The sequence below is a fragment of the Carettochelys insculpta genome, chromosome 25 (genome assembly GCF_033958435.1).
Source record: "Carettochelys insculpta isolate YL-2023 chromosome 25, ASM3395843v1, whole genome shotgun sequence".
Lineage (NCBI taxonomy): Eukaryota > Metazoa > Chordata > Testudines > Carettochelyidae > Carettochelys > Carettochelys insculpta.
In genome coordinates, this window is record NC_134161.1 from 15,955,171 (window position 1) to 15,972,954 (window position 17,784).

Consider the following 17,784-nt stretch of genomic DNA (forward strand, 5'->3'; position numbering starts at 1 on the left):
CCCCACTGCTTCCATTGGCCAGAATCTCAGCCAATGGGAGCAGCAGGGGAAAAGCCCCTCATTCAACTGTGAGAATTCCTTGCTGCCCATATACTTTACAACAGCTGGCTGCTAGCAGCTCCAAACTCAGGCAATTGCCTGGCCAGTCTCCAGCTGCTAACGAGGTGCGTATCGAGAGACTCCGAGTTTGTCAGTGGAATGACAGATAAGATTCATCCTGGCTAAGGAGCAGCCATGACATCCCACTGGCAGGGGCTCAAGCTGCAATGAGGTGGGAATAGGAGGAAAAGCAACCACTGTGCTCAGACCTAGTGAGGTAATTGTGGGTGGCAGAGGGGAGAAAGGGATGGGCTTGGAGGAGCGAGTTGTGTGGATGTGCTGTGGAGTCCTCTAGAAGTGCATCTACACAGCAAAATTATTTCGGAATAATGGCCGCTGTTTCAAAATAGCGTTGCCAGCTGCTACACAACTCAACCGCCATTTCCAAATAACTACAGAACAGTGGATGCCTTATTTCAAATTTTGTAATCCTCATTCCACAAGGAGTAGCGAGCTATTTCCAAAGAGGGGCTGTGTGGACAGGGAAGAGGGGCTGTTTTGAACTAAACCATAGTGCAGGTTAAGGTAAATAGGGATAGGAAAACAGAGAGTGTGGGTGTTACATGTTTACACAAATTGTTCCAGTCCTTCCCCGGTGCCAGGGCACTTGACCATGTGTGACAGTACTGACAGTAGTAGTGTTCTTGGGGACTCTGCCCTCAAAGGGTAAAAATCAAGGCCACCATTTCAGGAGGTTGGGGGGCCAGCAGCCTGGCATACCAGAACGCTGCTGACTTTTCTTACCATTCCCCTGACTGTCAGGGAGCGAGGGGACAGTACACAGCTGGTGTGCCTGGCTCTCACTCCTGGGCAGTGAGGGGCAGGTGCAGAGAAGCAATTTGCAAAATCTGCCTACTTCCCCCTTGCTGCCTGACAGCCAGGGAAATGGGAACCAGAACAAGAGGCAGCTGCTGCCCTCTCCCCTCCCAAAATGGCACCCCTAGTAAAAATTACCTTATTCATGGGCATGTTTTTCACACTTATGCATCCTGCTCTGCCAGCCTTCCTGTGGTGCCTGTCTTCACCTTGGGGCTCTCTGCCTGCCAGGGCCTGGCATGTTGTAGGCAACACTGGAAAATGGCTCCTCGAACAAAGTAGGGGAGGCAGGGCTTAGACGAAATGCACGTGTGCAGCTCAGACCAGCAGCATGAAGTATCTCTTCAGACGGCAATGAACTTACAGACACATGAGTAATTGGTTGTGAAACACCAAGGAAAAGCTGTGGCCGTCACAGACAGCTGGAGAATAACAAATGGTACCAACTTGCAGGCAAAGGAAAAACATAATCCTGGCAAGTGCTAGCCAGGCAGGGAATCGGCAGCCAGCGAAACCGCTGAGGGGGCAAAGGAGCCTTTAGCTACGAGCGTATGTTGCTAGAGGGGCCACTCGTGTGGGCACAGGGGGTTGTTTTGTGGACAGAATTATGAATTAGCAGCTAGGGGCTGCACCTGCCGTCATAAGTTTGGAGCATTTGAATAGCATCACTTGGACTAGGGCTGGTCTCTGGGGTGGGTGGGTGGAGAGGGTCTCTCCACAGGGTGGCCCACCAAAGGGGGCAGGAGGAGGCAGACACCCAGCCCAGCTCTGGAGCTTCCTGCAGGCTGCTGTATTAGGCAGCTGGCAGATGGAAGGGGCTAGCCAGGGCACCCTCCACACACACCAGTCCAGGAGTGCCCCAGCCTCAAGTCCCCCAGGGCCTGGTAGGGAGGACAGGGGACTGAAGCTCCCACCACCCCAATTCATAGCAGATGCTTAATGCTGCTTTGCCCTTTCCCTTCCTATCAGAGAGTGAGGCAAAGTGCACACCTTGTGGCTGCGTTCCTCTCCCTCTGGCTGGGGGACAAGCTGAGCGCTTTCCCCTCGATCCCTGACCCAAACAGGCAGGGGGTGATCCAGGAGCCCTGCTGCTCTCTGTGACACTGTGACTTCGCCTTACCAGCTTTGCTTGGCAATTTTACATTGCAGCAGCCCCTCTTGTCCAGCCCAGGCTTCGTCAGTGCTCAGCACATCTCAGATACCGGCCGTTCTTCCCTCTTGGAGATTGTCCTTTCTGTCACCAAGAAAGCTGTGGCTGACACCGATCAGACTTGCCGATGGCACAAAGCTGGTGGTGGGCGAAGGGCAATATTTTGGGGGTTAGAGCTTAAATTCAGTGGTGTCTTGGTGAATTAGAGAATTTGGCTACCAACAGCAAAATGACACTCAACAAAGACAAATGTAAAAGGTGCTCCACTAAGGGGATTAAAAACAAATGCAGAAGTACAACATGCAGGATGACTGGCTGAGGAGGATGTGAGGGCTGTGGGGATCACAACTCCAGCATGAGTCAGCAAGGCAGAGCAATGCAATTTTAATTTGCATTAACCGAGCCATAGCACTGAAGTCATGGGAGGTGATCGTACCTCTCTACTTGGTACTAATTAGGCCTCAGCTGGAGTATAGTGTCAAGTTTTGGTCACGCATGTATGGAAAGGATGCAGAGAAACTGGCAAACGTCCACAGGTAAGCAACAACGATGGACAAAGGCTGGAGGAACTAGGGGTTGTTTAGTTTGGAAGAGGGGCGATTAGGGGAACTTGACAGTGGTGTTTAGGTACTTGAAAAGCTGCCATAAAAAGGATGGGTAAAAATTGCTCTCTCTAGCTATGGAGGACAGAAGAGGCAATGGGTTCAAACCACAGCACAGCAGATTTAGCTTAAACCTCAGAGGGAAAATTCCACCCTGTAAGCACAATAGGACAAGGGAACAGATGCCTGGGGGACTGTGGAACCGTGGAGGTTTTCAGGAGTAGGCTGGCTAGACAGTCTTCTCTCTGAGGTGGTTTAGACACAAGAAACCTTGGCAGGCAGTTAGCCTAGATGACCCTGACTGTCCCTTCTAGCCCACGGTTCTGTGTTAACCAATACACAGGGACAGATCCACAAGATGACTCAGGCTCAGAGGAGCACCCAGTTAAGGTGGTTGCCCAAACAAATCCGCACCACAAGTCAGGCACCCAGACTCCCTGTACAATGCCTGGGGAAACTTTAGCACCCAGGAATGAAATCCACAAAAGCCAGTGTGCTGAGGTAGGAGCTGCCAGTAGCCTCAAAGGGGAGTAACTGTATACCTCACCCAGCTTAACTTGAACATCTCAGCTGCGGACTTTCTTCTGAGCTCCACAAATAGAGAGACATTGGCTGCCCTCTTTGAGACTTTAGCCACGTGATCATCATGCTACACTGAGGTGTGGGAGATCCAGGTTCATGTCCCTGTTCTACCACATTTAGAGGAGGAATTTGAACTCACATGTAATGTCTCTAGAAAACACACCCTAACCACTAGGCATGGGGACTCTGGGATTAGCCTCATAGAATCCTGGGGTTGGAGGAGACCTCAGAAGGTCATCAAGTCCAGCCCCCTGCCCAAAGCAGGAGCAACCCTAATTAAATCAGCCCAGCCAGGCTTTGTCAAGCTGAGACTTAAAAACCTCTAGGGATGGAGATTCCACCACCTCTCTAGGTAATGCATTCCAGTGCTTCACCACCCGCCTGGGGAAATAGTTGCTCCTATAATATGGAGATATACATCTCATAGAGCTGGAAGGGACCTCAGGAGGTCATTGAGTCCAGTCCCCTGCCCTCATGGCAAGGCAAAGCAACGTCCCTTTTAATTCTTTCTTTTTAAATATATTTGCCCCACATCCCTAAATGGCCTCCTCAAGGACTGAACGCACAGCCCTGGGTTTAGCAGGCTAATCCAACCTAGACCTCCCCCCGACTGCAGCTGACCTCCCTCACTTATGCTCATTGGAGCAGTTTCACCAGGTATAAATTCAGTAGCCACTAGCAGCGGGAATGCAGCTTGGGCCTCTCACATCTGATGAGAGTCCTAACCCTGGGGTTACAGAGTGAGCCTGGCTCTTTCTCTGGCCCAAAGCATAGTTAACTGTTTACAGAAAGAACTTTGTTTCCTGTTTCCACAACAGAAGAAAAGTGCTCGTCTTTTTTTTAAAAAAATCACCTGTTGTTGGACTTAATTTGTCTGATCTGGATGTTTTTCTCAGGTTCCTGCAATTAGCATAGAAAACACCACAAGCCATGTAGTACAAGGATGCAGAATAAACTTGTGTCCCACCTCCGCCCCACCCACTTCCCAATGTGAATCTTCCCATAAGAGTGAGGAACTGGTTTGAGGGCCAATGTGGGGGTTTTATACCCTGTCCAAGACTTGGTTTTATTATTTCCTACTCTACCATTGAGTGTCCTTGTTATCCACCCAACTGTCCAGATAAATCTCTGGCCAGCTTTGAAAATCTCCACTGGGGGTTTTTGTCTGCTTGTTTATTTGTTTTTACCACTGCCAGGCCCAAAGTGAGCCCTCGTCAGGGAACCAAACCAAGTGTCAGCCTTTGGAATCTATTAACCAACAGCCAGCCAGCTCTGTTAGGTTATGACCTGCACAAGTTTAAAGCCGCCAAGAAGTGTCATCCGATTATATTACAAGCAGGAAACATTATAATTAAATTCCAGGAAAAATATATCTCAGGTCTCAGCAGGTGTGCAACTTCAAATGTGCCAATCTGGACAAATTCGTCACTTCCTATCGGCTAGGGACCTGACACAGCAGTCTGGAGGGACAGCTCTTTTAAAAACATATTGTCTTCAATAATGAAACCCAAGAATTTAATATCCGGTTGGCCGCATTCACCACCCCAGATGGAAGCTGCTTCGTTTTGCAGCGTTAAATGAGGGACTCCTCCAGCATGCAAAGGATTACGTTGCCCAGGGATCAGGCTGCAATCCAAGAGCTGGCCCCACTCTGGCAGGCTAGGAAAGAGACAGGAAGATCCTGGAGTCATCTCCCTGTTCCAACCCACACTATATGGATGATGTTGGGCAAGTCACATAACAGGGCACTCCCAGCATGAGAACACTAACGTTGCTGGCACTGCCCATTATGAGATGCTATTTTCAGGGGGGTGCAGCTCTGCCAGATGCTGTCATTTGGTCTGACCTTCCCCAAGCCTTGGGTTGTTTGGCCCAGAGTAAAGAATTCTAACAAACTCTCAGATTTTGGAGCAGGGACCTGAAATTTGGCAGGAGGGAGGGGGTCTTGGTTTCAGGGATGGCTGTTTGACCTCTCTGAAGATCCACCCATGTTACAAGTTTTTGAATTACTGCAGCTGGGACATGCACCATAGGTACTTGCTAGTGCATCAGAGCTAAAAATCACTGGTGTTTCCATTTGCACCGTGCATGCTCCATCCTGGCATTGAGAAGAGCCTTCCATGCACCAGCAGCTCCAGGTGCTACAGGCTGGGCCCAGACACCAAGCCTGAGCATGGGCTGCCTGTTCCACCTGTGGGTTCAGGGATGCCTCCTGTGGAGCTCAGAATGCTGCCTGATTTGGAGGCAGAGACGAGAGCTGGCCCTGGGGTAAAAACTGGGGGAGCCAGTTGGGATAAAGAGCCTGGAGAGGGGTGAATGCAGCTGGAGGTGCAGCCAGAGAGTTGGGCTGGGGACAGACTGGGACTGGAAGCAGGGGAGGCAAAGGAGGGACATGGCTGACTTCTGAGCGCTTGACTGGGCAGCCTATAAAATGCCCTGTACCGCAGTTTGTGCATGACAGGTGTAAAGAGCTAATTAACAGAGAACCCCTCAGCAAATGAGAAAATCCACCGCCCGGCGTCTGGGTTTGGTAGGTGCTGCAGAGCTGGGAATGATGGCGCTCTGCAAATGGGTGCCAGTGGCCAGCTCCTGGGGTGAGCGCTCACCAGGCATTAACCCAACCAGCACGCTAACGAGTATCTCCCTGTCCTGCCCCATCCCGGAGCAGTGCCTGTGCTACCACCAGCACAGGGACCAATGGGCGGTGACGGCTCTTTGTACTTTTTCCCCTTACCACTGCCTGTGCCCGGGCTCAGTTTGGTCTGACTCTGGCTCCTCTCAGTGACTGCCTCAGGGGCAATGCTGCATCTGCCATCCACCAGTTTGCTGAGTGTTCGGCTTCCAGCAGCAGCCAGTCCAGAACCTGTCCCACAGTGCGCCTAGCCAAGGCCTCCCACACCCCAAAGTGCTAGGCCTGGTCCAGGCAAGAGCTGGAAATTACTGTCCAGCCAATTCACAGCAGAGGGCTCCCAGCTGGAGCAGGGAAACTGACAACAGCCTCCAGCTGCCACTGGTTCCCTTGGCTGAGGGAGCACAAGCTGTGCTGGTACCCTGGACAGCTCCCTGTGCCGCCAAAGAGGCCAACAGACAAGGGCTGCTGGCAGACGGCCCTGCCAGGCAGAACGAGGATTGTCTGTGTGTTCCCAGGGTCCAGCTGTGCCCTGGAACTTGGCAAGCCTGGCGATAAGTCTGCAGGCAGCTCTACCGCTGGCCATCTGCCTGACACCAGCACTCCCAAAGGACAAAAGCGTCTTGGTGCTGGAGTCCCTATGGCGGCCTGGAGCCTGATGCTGGTGGAAAGCTGGAGCACAGTGCTGCCTGGACTGTGGCACTGCCCTCCCGCCAGCTCCCTGCCCATTCAAAGGGGTTTGGGGCACCAGCTGCCACTGCCAAAGTAGCAGCATTGGAAACTGGAACTTTGGGCCCTTTTGCAGTGCCAGGCCCAGGGGCAACTGCCCCCTTTGTGCCCCCCACCTCCTGGCAGCGGCCTGGGTGCCTCACCAGGCCTCAACTTCTGGTTCTGGAGACACTGCGGCGCTCAGCTCTCACATTGGCTGTCTGAGTGCAGAGAAGATCTTGTCATTCATGGCTAGGTGGACCAAGGCCCAGAATAAAGCAGATGATACGTAGTCCTGCCAGGAGAACTGGGGACTGGACTAGATGATCCCTTGAGGCCCTTCCCAGCCCTATATGTCTATGATACTCACTCCAAAATGTAGATTTCAGTGTCTGATCTCTACCATTGTCACCCCCCCGGGTAAGCTAGAGCAGCAATCCACATGCCCATGGCATGGCCGCTGCCACCCCCACCCAGCCTGCACACTCCAGTGGTTGGTGTGGGAGCCTGGTGCGCTTGAGTCCCCTCTCTTCGCGATGGAAGGGACCAGGGGATTGCTAAAATTGCTGGAGCAAATCATTCAAATTCACAGCTGGCAAGTAACTCTTTGGGGAAAAGAGCTTGCCTGCTATGTCTCTGGGCTATCTCGGAGCACAAGCCAGGCCTGAGTTCCGCCCGCTCTTGGATGTATATGATGGAAACCCAGTTGCCACTGCCCTGGGTGCACCTGCATTCAGCACAACATCTCTGCACCTAAGTGCTCACAAGAAGTAACACCACAGACGCAGTGGAAATAACACCACAGACACAGTGGAGATGCACCTGGGCTGAGGCTGGTGCCTTAGCGGGCCAGGGGAAGGCTGCTGCCCATGAGCACAGCTCCAGTGGTATTCCTTCCTGTGCTTTTCATGACATTTCTTCAATATGCGTGGTGCCGCTGATGCCTTTTGCCAGCACTTAGTGCAGATATTTCTGTCCCTGGACCACATTTAGTCTCTCCTTGACAACGCAGTAAGTCAAGTAAGCGAGTGCTCCCCAGCCTCATAGACTAGCTCCACTTTGTGTTCAGATAGATCCTTTCATCCGAGGATCCCAGGGGCTTTCTAAGTGTCGGTCTGTGAACTCCCCCCCGCCCCCCCCCCAGAATAGGAAGTGTTAGCCCCTCACTGACAGATGGACAAACAGGGATACAGAGAAGGACACATGACTCAGCCAGGGTCACACAGCTAGTCAGTGGCAGAGCCAGGCCCAAAACAGCACCTTCAGTCATGTGCTCTTGTCACTAATCCAAACTACATCCAAGTGTTTTATAAGCCTCACTCCTTCCAGCACATTTGGGCCAAGCAGGTTGGTGAGCACTGTGATCACCATTGTTCAGGTGGGAAAACTGAGGAAAAGCTGGTAAATCAGCCAGGCCCCATTGCCGAAGCTAAGACAGGAATTGAGGTATTCCTGGCTCCTGAGTCTGTACAGCTCTCCCGCTCGTTGCCCTTTGTCACACCCCATGCCCCTACATGCAGGAATCCCATGGGGCATAGGAGTGAAATTGACTCCCGTCCCTGCTCCAGATATTGACACCTGTGTAAGTGCCGTCTCATTACATTGTTCTTTATATAGCAGAGCCCTGGGTGGTGGTTGAGATGCACGCAGCAGCCTTGGTACTGTTCCTGACGGCGCTGCAGCTCTCTCATCCTCTGTCCTCCAGTATGTGCTGTAGCGGATGGAAAAGGAACAGGGATGGTTCTGTTAAAAGAGGTCTCCCTGGGGATGAGCGTCATTGATTCCTGCCATCAAAGCACAGCCTGGCAAGCCTCCCTCCCGTGTTCCCTGACATGTGCCAGCCCTGCCCAGGAAGGGTCTAGGTATCCAGGGAAGGAGGCCTGTCTCATGAGCCAGGCATTCTTTGGCAGGCCAGCACACCCCAACCCTGCCCACCCCAGGTTTGCTTGGTGGCCACATGGAGGACTTCTGGGTCCAGAGCTCTCAATTCAGCACCTTTTGTCAGCACAGAAAATTCATCTGCTCACTTTAGAGCTAGCCCATCTGTGATTCTAGCCCAGGCTGCGGGGGGAGGGGGTCAGAGCATCCCTTGGCATCAGGGTCCCATCAGAAATTGCTGAACCATGTATTTACTGTCGGATGTTAAAGAGAAGAAGGAAGGCAAATGAATTTCCCCCAGCTGTGAATGATGACGTGAGATTGTACTAAACTGAGCCACAGCGTAAACCTTAATAAAGGTCACGCTAATGAATGGCTTAATTCAGGAATTATAAATTAACTGATGCGAATTTGCTTTATGAACTGCTTCTTTCTGGCTCTTACGCTCTTCTCTGTCACTGGGCTCTCGCACTGTGTCTCGCACACTCACAGCTCTCAGCTAACGGGTGTGCACTGCCCCCTACCAGCACTGGGGTGTCACTGCTGTGAACAAGAGGACATTACCACACTGGAGGGAAGAGCTGCTGCTCTTTGTAATTAATCTGGGGATGTGGAACAGAATCGCTGTTAGGACTTGTGCCCTGGGACCGCGTCAGCCCCTGGAAGAAGACTAAGGGGACTGTGTTATCAGAAGGAAGTGAGGGGACAGGGCAATAGGGTGGCTGTATCTCCCACCCTGTCATGAACGCAGAGTGACCTGAGGAAGGCACTCAGCTCCTCTGTACCTTGGTTTACCCCCGGTGATACTATCTACCCACTCCTACCAGGGTGGCGCGGCTTAACCAATCAGTGTTCACGAAGTACAGCTTTGGGACAGGCCCGTGTTTTTGCTCTGGGGTTGTACAGTGTCTGACACGGTGGGACCTACTCCATAATAGGAGCTCCAAGGGGTCACTCTGTTAGAAGAGAGGTCTCAGAATGACGGGGCGCCGCGTGGAATGAGGAACCATGTGGTCAGCTGCATTATTACCTTCCTTCTACACGCAAGAGCCACTCCCAGGCGCTTCTCTTCCCCTGCTGCATGAACTAATGAAATTCAGCCATAACGAGTATTGTTAGAGAGCCTCTTATGTGCTCTTCAAACAGTCACTGCGCTACTACAGGGTGAACCTCTCTAATCCAGAATGCTCCGTAGTCCAGCGATCCCAGAAAGTTTGTTTCCAGCCACCGGACCTGGCTCTCAGTGTTCTATGCTGTTATTTATCCCCAAATGCCTTCTCAGAGCCCAGTGAGCAGTGGAAGTGTTGGTAATGCTGCTAGGCAATATTGACCTCCCATCGTCCAGCACCAGTCAGGACCTGAGGGTGCTGGACGAGAGCAGTTCAACCTGTACTACACATGACTACAAGTGAATTGCAACAGTGCAGGAACCAGTGTAAGAAGCTCTGCCCTTTAGTGAAAAGAAGTCCCAAAGCTGTGCTGCTAATGCCATGTCAGCCTCTTCGCTCGGGAAAGGTTGTTGTTTTTTAAAAAAAGCTCATTTACACTTCACCCCTGGAGCCATTTGTTTGCTTTTTGCAGCTAGGCCAGTGTCACCCGACTGGTTCCGTTTCATTGCTCTTTCTGTCCCCGACAGGAGCACGGTCTTTGGTTACAAGCACTGCAGGAGAATGGCTGAGGCCCATGCATTAAAGAAAAATAAACCCTGCACTTTCTGACGCCAAATTAAAACGGGAACTATTTTGAGCAGGTTTATAAAGCTGTACACACTAACACGCTGCATGGGCACCTCAACAGCCCTTCAATTTAACATTAGAATTTAAGATGGCCCTAAAGCTGACATGCAGCCAACAGAGAAAGCATTCCGCCTTTTGGTATTTTATCTGCCCTGAATTTAATGCTTGGTGACACATGTATTTACCCTGGTAAATCAATGGCTGTTACAGGCTTTTTTTTTTCAGCAAAACCTAGGTACCTGAATTTATTGCATTAAATGGCTATATCAAAGGCTTTTCAGAGATCAGCAAAAAGTGCTGGAGGGTAAATTTCCACTACCACTTACCAGCAGAAGAAGAAGAAGAAGAAGAAGTCAGGTAATAATCAGCACTTTAGTGTAGATTTAGAATTGAGATTAGATTAGGCACTGAGTGGCAGTAATTCCAACAGGTCTGGGCTACTGCAGCAGAGAGAAAATGTGAAGACTGTAGAGCCCAAATCAATATCTGGGAAGATAAAAGGCAGCCGAGAAATTGGCTGATAATTATGCAGACCCACCTTGCTGAGAGAAGGGTAATTAAAGCCATATTCTAATTAATGCATACCTTGCCCCAGCCAGCCTTCAAAGAAAACCTAATGAGGCTGGGAGAATAGACTCTGATTCCTCATGAAGCTGCCTGGCTCAGAAAGATACCTGTCTGCAGGGAGGGGTGTCGGGAGGACATCTTCAAACCACCAAAAGGGAGGTTTAAAAATTAATGAGCTGTCCCATCTACCTTCCTTCCCTGGTGGTACTGTGGAAAGTCAGTCACAGGCAGGTTCGGTTAAACCTCTGGGATTCCAACCTTTGAGAGGAGCCGGAGTCGGAGCAATCGCAGGCTCTGGAGTTAATTACAGCACTAAGAAAATACCAGAACCGACCTGGGATTCGGAACCGATGTTGGCAGAACTATTCAGATGAGGGAGGTGGTACACTGAGTTCCTAGCTTTGTCAGCGCAAAGCCAGCCACCTGCCTCTCTCAGTAGCTTAACCCTTAGTTCCTGGGTGGGAAAAGTGCCCAGGAGAGCGCCACTTGCCTGGCACCCATGGAAAGCAGCATGGCTTACTCCTGGAGACGCTAACTTACACGAGAGGCGCTGGCTGCCACTGCCCTGCCACTGCCCTGCCACTTGACCTTGAAGAAATCACTCGTCTCTGTGCCGCCATCAGGGCCACCCCAATGGTTCGTTACTGCCGGGCGAGACAGACAGCTGTGTTAGCACTGGGGATCCAAGGGCTTTTGCTCCATTCAAAATGGTTGGCGTGAAGGCTGTTTTCTTTGAAGGGCTATCTTAAGCAGAGTGCTGGGGCCGACAGGAGCAGAGCAAATTCCAGGCCCATCAGTCTGGCAGGATCCCCTTAGACCTGCAGACCTGGGCTGCTTTGCTGGACAGGGCAGTCAACCACTGCAATCTGACTGACATTGATCTGGACTGCGGCATGCAAGGAGCCATGTCGCCCCATCAAAAGCCGAGCTCCCTGGGCTGTTTAGAGCAGTGTTTCACTGGTGTTCTGTAAACTACTCACAACTAGCAATGGCCTGCAGTGCATGTATATATTGTCTGTTATTAGAAGCAGCTACAATGTTACTTCTTCATTTTCAGGCTCCCTGCATGAATTCCTTCCTTCTGTTTTGGCTGTATGCGTTGCTGTTTGGGTATTCTGTTTTGTTTTTTTTTGAAGAAAATGTTCATGTGTCGCTAAGCATAAAAAATATTATTGTTTGGTGTTCTGAGGGCTCAAAAAGTTTAAAAAACATTGGTTTAGAGGCTTCTTTCGTGGCCTTTCTTGAGCTCACAGAATCGTCTGCTCTATCGGGGGCCTAAGCTCTGCCTGATAACTTGGCGCATCAGCTACATAACCTCTCTCACTTTGGCTACAGCTACACAGCAAAGTTATTTTGGAATAACGGCCATTATTTCGAAAGAATTTTGTGAACATCTACGTGAAGTACATGCAATTTTGAAATAAATTCAAAATGGTGGGTGCATTATTTTGAATTTTGTAAACCTTATGGCAGGAGAAATAACACCTGTTTTGAAATAAATGAGTTCGAAATAGGCACCACTAAGACGTGGACTAGCGCTGCATCGAAATAAGTCATACTTGTGTCCAATGGCCCTATTTCCAAATAGGTATTATGTGTCCAGACATCCTATGTCAAACTAATGGGATGCTACTTTGAAGCGCATTTTGTGTCCCACTGTGCTATTTCGAAGTAAGCAGTTCCAGAACGGATTATTTCGAAATAAGGCTGTGGTGCTGACGTCGCCTCTCTAAGATCAGCCTGCAGGGGTCTCCGCAAAAGGCGTTTGCTGTTTACCCCACTCTTGAGTGTTAATGAGGTTCAAAGTCATGAGAATTCTTCCGTCCCCCGTGCCTGAAGCAACGGTGAGGCTGAGTCATGAAGGCTTGTGACAGGTTGGGATTTTTGTGGTGGGTGTTTTTGGGGAAAGCCAGGGACAGGTCGCAAGCAATAAACAGAAGTTCATGGCAGCTGTCCTTCATTTAGTAAGACGCTCCTAAGACAGCTGGAGCCCTCCCAGGGCTGACTACCAGCCACTGCTCCAGCCCTGGCAGGGGTCCTGTTGTGGGGCTGACACAGTGCAGGCCACTGCTCTGGACAGGGGCTAACAGGTGTTCCAGCCCCACCACTGCAGCAGACTGAAGCCACAGAGATCTGGTAAAGTCACTGCATCCATGATGGAATCAGAACCTTTCTGGCTAGGTGGCTAATGAACCACCATTAATGACACCCAACGGTGCTGTTCTGGTGTCAGTAGTAATCCGCCTGCCTTTGTGTGTGCGGGCCCTACCCATTCAGGCTGGAATTAGACCTGCCCTGTGCCTGAGACGGGCTTGTCAGGAGCCTGAAGAGGGTATAACCGTCCCACCAGCTCTCTCCGCAAACGGTGCTGCTCTCCCAAGTCAGCGAGCAGATCTGATGCATATGGCACTGCAAGGCGGACGCCCTCGGCCCCTCTGCAGCATGGAATCGGGGTCACTACAGCCCACAATGAGCAGGGGATGTGCTCATGGAGCAGGGCTGGATTGGCTCCAAACACCTGGGTTCAGTTCCTGCTTCAGACAGGGACGTCATTGAGCCAGTGCCTCAGCTCCCTGCTTGTAACGGGGGTGACACTCTCCTGCCTCCCCTGCAGAAGAGGCTGGAAGCCAGTGTGGCCTCCCAAGGGTCAGGATCTAGTCCTTGCCCCGCTGGGAGACTTTGACCGAAGGATCAGCTCTTCCCAACCCAACCGGGTGAGACCGGCTGGACGGTGGCAGCAATTGCCTAGATGGGTGTCTTCCCAGGGAGGGGCTGAGCCAGGCAAGCTCCCCGTTGGTAGTACAGCAAGAATGGTGGCTGGAGGGCCTGCAGCTGCTGGGGGAGCTCCCTACCAGCCGTGGGGTGAGAGACGGGACCATGCACGGTGCAGGGGAGGTTTGATCCAGTGGTGGGCAGGAGGGCAACCAGCCATCTGGTTGCTGCCCTGACTCAGGCCCCCAGCGCAGAGTTCACTGGGACTTGGTCTTGCTTTGCAGATGGACAGAGGGGAGTTCCAGCAGGATTCTGTCCTCAAGCAGCTGGAGGTGCTGAAGGAGGAGGAGAAGGAGTTCCAGAACCTGAAGGTGAGGGGCAGCCCCAGGCACTCACCCCTTACAATCGTCCTTCGACATGCCAAATGAGCGCTGTGCCCTGTTGGGCTAGGTGCTGCCCTGCCCCCTCGGCAGAGACCATTCCAGCCCGGACAAGCTCACGGACAAGACAGACAGGAAACAAGGCCCCGACACAGCTAGAAATAGCACAGAGAGTTGCTGATTGCCGGCCCACTAGGTGACGCCGCCTCAGGCAGCAGCTGTGAGACACTACAGCCCAGAGCCCAGCTCCCAGGGAGCGACTGCAGTGGGACAGGGAGGCAGGTGCTGCAGTATCACACACCTGTTTTGCACAAGTCTGTCTGCACACGCCAAAGGCTGTGCACAACAAACCTCTGCCTTCAGGTCTCCCGAAGAGCTCGCCCCAGGGCAAGCAGCTCTGCTTTGGAAAGCTGGCCCTAGCTGTGGGGCAGAGCGCTTGCAAAGCTGGCCCTGTAAGCTGGGGCAATGGCCTGTAAACAGGAGTGCGACTGGCGCAGCTGTACAGCTGCCACTGTGCTCCGGTAGCCCGTCTTCTCAGTGTGCTCCACGCTGGCCGGACATGAGCCAGCCCCCACCTCCCACCCCGTGAGGCAGCGGCTGTGTTGGCAGGGGAAGCTCAGTGCCGGCCCAAGTGGGCCTGGGCACAAGCCCTCGTTGGAAGGGAGCACGATGCCCAGGCCTTACCATCCGCCTGCAGCCATGCCCAGCTGCTGCATGTCAGCACTCCTTCCCTCCCAGCATGGACACCCCTGGCCCCCGCGGGTGCTCTGCAGAAGGCGTCGCAGCCATTCTCCTCAGGAAAACACCAGTAGAAGAGTTTTCTCCCTACCTCACCTGCCACCTGACTCGGCCGCCCAAACAGAGGCAACAACTCGCCCCAGCAGCAGCTTCAGGCTAGGACAAACTGCCCAGGGGCGAGAAGATAGATTACTCCCATTGCCCTCCTGGAGTCACACCACACTGGGGCAAGGGCTCCCTCCTCCCTTCCCCCCAGGCCTTTTGCACAGGAGGTAGAGAGACACTCAGAGACCCAGACCAGGAGGCATGGCCATTGGGGCTCATTCCTAGTTACCTGGAGGTGCCTCCCTATGCACCACTCCAGCAGCAGGAAGCGGACTTACAACAGGTGTTCAAGCTCAGTGGCAGAGCGGCCTAAAGGCACCTCAGTGCAAAGGAGAGGCTAGCCGGTGGGGAGGAGCAGCCAGAGACGTGTCAGGTAGAGATACGGTGTGCGCTGAGCTTAGGGGAAAGTATTCCGGCATCCCCCAGAGCAGGCCCAGGCATAGCACAGTGGCCCCACTGCTTCTTGGGGGGGCGTGCAAGGGAATAACGCTCCCTGGTTCCTCCTTCCCCCTCCCATACTGGTCTTTCCTGGAGGCAAAGAGGCTCCTACAGCCACAGGGACACAACACCTCTGGGAACCAGCTTGGGCCTTTCAAAGCCCAGCGCTTGGCCTGGCCGCCACATTCTGTCACCCCCTTGGCCTGGCTGGAGCTCTCCTCCGGCACGCCGGTCCACACACTCAGGGGAAGGGGCTTATTGCCCTTGTCTTCTGAGAGTGGGGAAATAACTAACTTGGGTATCATATGTAGCCGAGCTGTTTCCATAGCAACAGAGGAGAAATCTTCATCTCTCCAGCGCACGGCTGTCTCAGCCCGTGTCAGTTCCCTGCACTCTGTCTAGCCGCCTGCCAAAGGGGAGCATGGCTTGGTAACGACAGAGGCAGCAAAAAGCCAGGCAGAGCTTTCAGGAAAGACCATTGTGTCACACAACAGCAGGAGCCAAACCTGCATGGATTTGGGGCCAGGCTTCAAGGCCAGGTCAGCTGCAACTTCTTGCCTCCATCTCCCTGCCCTACACTGAGCCAGGTCAGCGGTATCTTCCAGCTGTCCCTGGCTGGTGTGCCATGAGTTTGCCAGGGCTCAGACAGATGGTGGCACTGTCAAAACAGATTGCAGGTTCTGGAGTAGCCGGAGGGGCCTGCCAAGAGGCTGCAGATCAGGGAGATGCAATCTGTATAAATTGCTTGATTCCACACTGCTTAATTTACCTTGAAGACAGACACATAGCTGCCTTCCCTCCTGTCTGGGAGAACACCTGGTTCTCCTGCGTTTGGTCACAGACCGAAAGTATAATATCAAAGCTTGTGTATAGTGCCTCACATTGTGTTAATCTAGTCACCTCCCAGTGATCTCAATCCCTGGTCTCAACTCTGTGTGTGTGTGTGTGTGTGTGTGTGTGTGTGTGTGTGTACACACACTCTCTCTCTCTCTCTCTCTCTCTCTCTCTCTCTCTCTCTCCTGGGGGGTACGTCAGCTCATTTGCACAGTACCCAGTTTTACAACAGGCATCATAAAAAGCACTAGCAAAGTCAGTATAAATTACAATGTCATGCCAAGGCTGGTGTGCTTATAGAGCTGTACGGAATATGCACTGAAAGGTAAGTACATTGTTTATAGTCCAGCTGAGGTATATGGTAAAAAGGAAAGAGTCAGCAATTTCGCCGTAACAGGGGTCTGTGACATTTGTCTTTTTATATCTGATTTTTTCTAAGCAAGTAGTTGTTAAATGAGGGGACAGTTGGGGGTAGGCCTGACAAATCCGACTCCTGAAAGGGGACAGTCAGTTATAAAGGTTGAGAGCCACTGATCAGACTCACTGTTGTGTTACAGTATTTTAAAAGGCCTCGCTCAATACTCTAGTCCAGTGCAGTCATACTGCCTGCAATCAGCCGATTCAGTCACTTATCCCTGAAGGGGGAGACCCCCTGCTTATTGTTAATAGGCTAAGTGCCTTATTTGCTGGCTTTGTTTACCTCTATTATAAAGGTCGCCTGATAGAACTGGAAGGGACTTCCAGAGGTCATCGAGACTAGTCCCCAGCCCTCCCAGCAGGACCTATCACCATCCCATGGATTGCACTTACAACCTTGTGTTTACAAGGCCAGTGCTCTAACCACTGAGCTATTTGTTGTCTGTGCTCAGCAGCCAAGCTGGTCAGCCAATCAAACATCCATTCCTTCGTTATTACTGCAAACAGCTTGTTTGCCAAGCACGTTTTAAGGATGTGATTCTAGCTTGTAGCCACACCTCTGTCCAGACAGCACACAAGACTATTAAGGAGCAGCAGATTATTAGTTTTCCAGTGCTATGTTGCATGTGCCTTTCTGGGTTATATTTAGGTGCGGAGAGCACGTCAGGCCTGACCTGAACCCCCACGAAGGGCCACCGTGTCACACAATAATTTCTCTCTCCCCCTCTCTCTCTCTCTCAAGGACCCCACCAATGGCTACTACAGTGTGAACACCTTCAAGGACCACCACTCCACCCCCACCATCTCGCTCTCGGGCTGCCAGCCAGACCTGCGGCCTGCCAACAAGCAGCGGGTGCCCACAGGAATGTCCTTCACCAACATCTACACCACGCTGAGCGGGCAGAACCGGCTCTACGACTACAGCCAGCGCTTCGTGCTGGGCATGGGCAGCAGCTCCATCGAGCTGTGCGAGCGGGAGTTCCAGCGGGGCTCCATGAGTGACAGCAGCTCCTTCCTCGACACACAGTGTGACAGCAGCGTCAGCAGCAGCGGCAAGCAGGACGGCTACGTCCAGTTCGACAAGGCCAGCAAGGCCTCAGCCTCCTCGTCCCATCACTCCCAGTCCTCCTCCCAGAACTCGGACCCCAGCCGGCCTCTGCAGAGGAGAATGCAGACGCACGTGTGAGGGGCTGGGGCCTGGCGGGACGGGGTGGCGGACGGCTGGGGGCTGAGGCATCGGACGCTGCAGATCCCCAGCGCCTGGGAGCTGCTGAAGCAATCTTGGCCCAAGCTTTATTCTGTCCCTAGTGAGTATATTTTCCAAAGCACTTTTGTCCATAATAAAACTACACCCCTGGCTCCAGGGGGCACCTGGAGGAGGGTGGGGTGTCAT

At 52.4% G+C, this 17,784-nt stretch overlaps 1 protein-coding gene across 1 annotated transcript in view; it reads left to right on the top strand.

Moving 5' to 3' along the window:
* Positions 1-17,577, top strand: part of KIRREL3 (kirre like nephrin family adhesion molecule 3) — a 258,248-nt gene extending 240,671 nt beyond the window's left edge. Inside the window, exons 15-16 of the mRNA XM_074976739.1 lie at positions 13,764-13,850; positions 17,134-17,577. Of these exons, the coding sequence (XP_074832840.1) occupies positions 13,764-13,850; positions 17,134-17,577 (531 nt within the window). The remainder of the gene's footprint in view (positions 1-13,763; positions 13,851-17,133) is intronic.
* Positions 17,578-17,784: the final 207 nt, after the last annotated feature.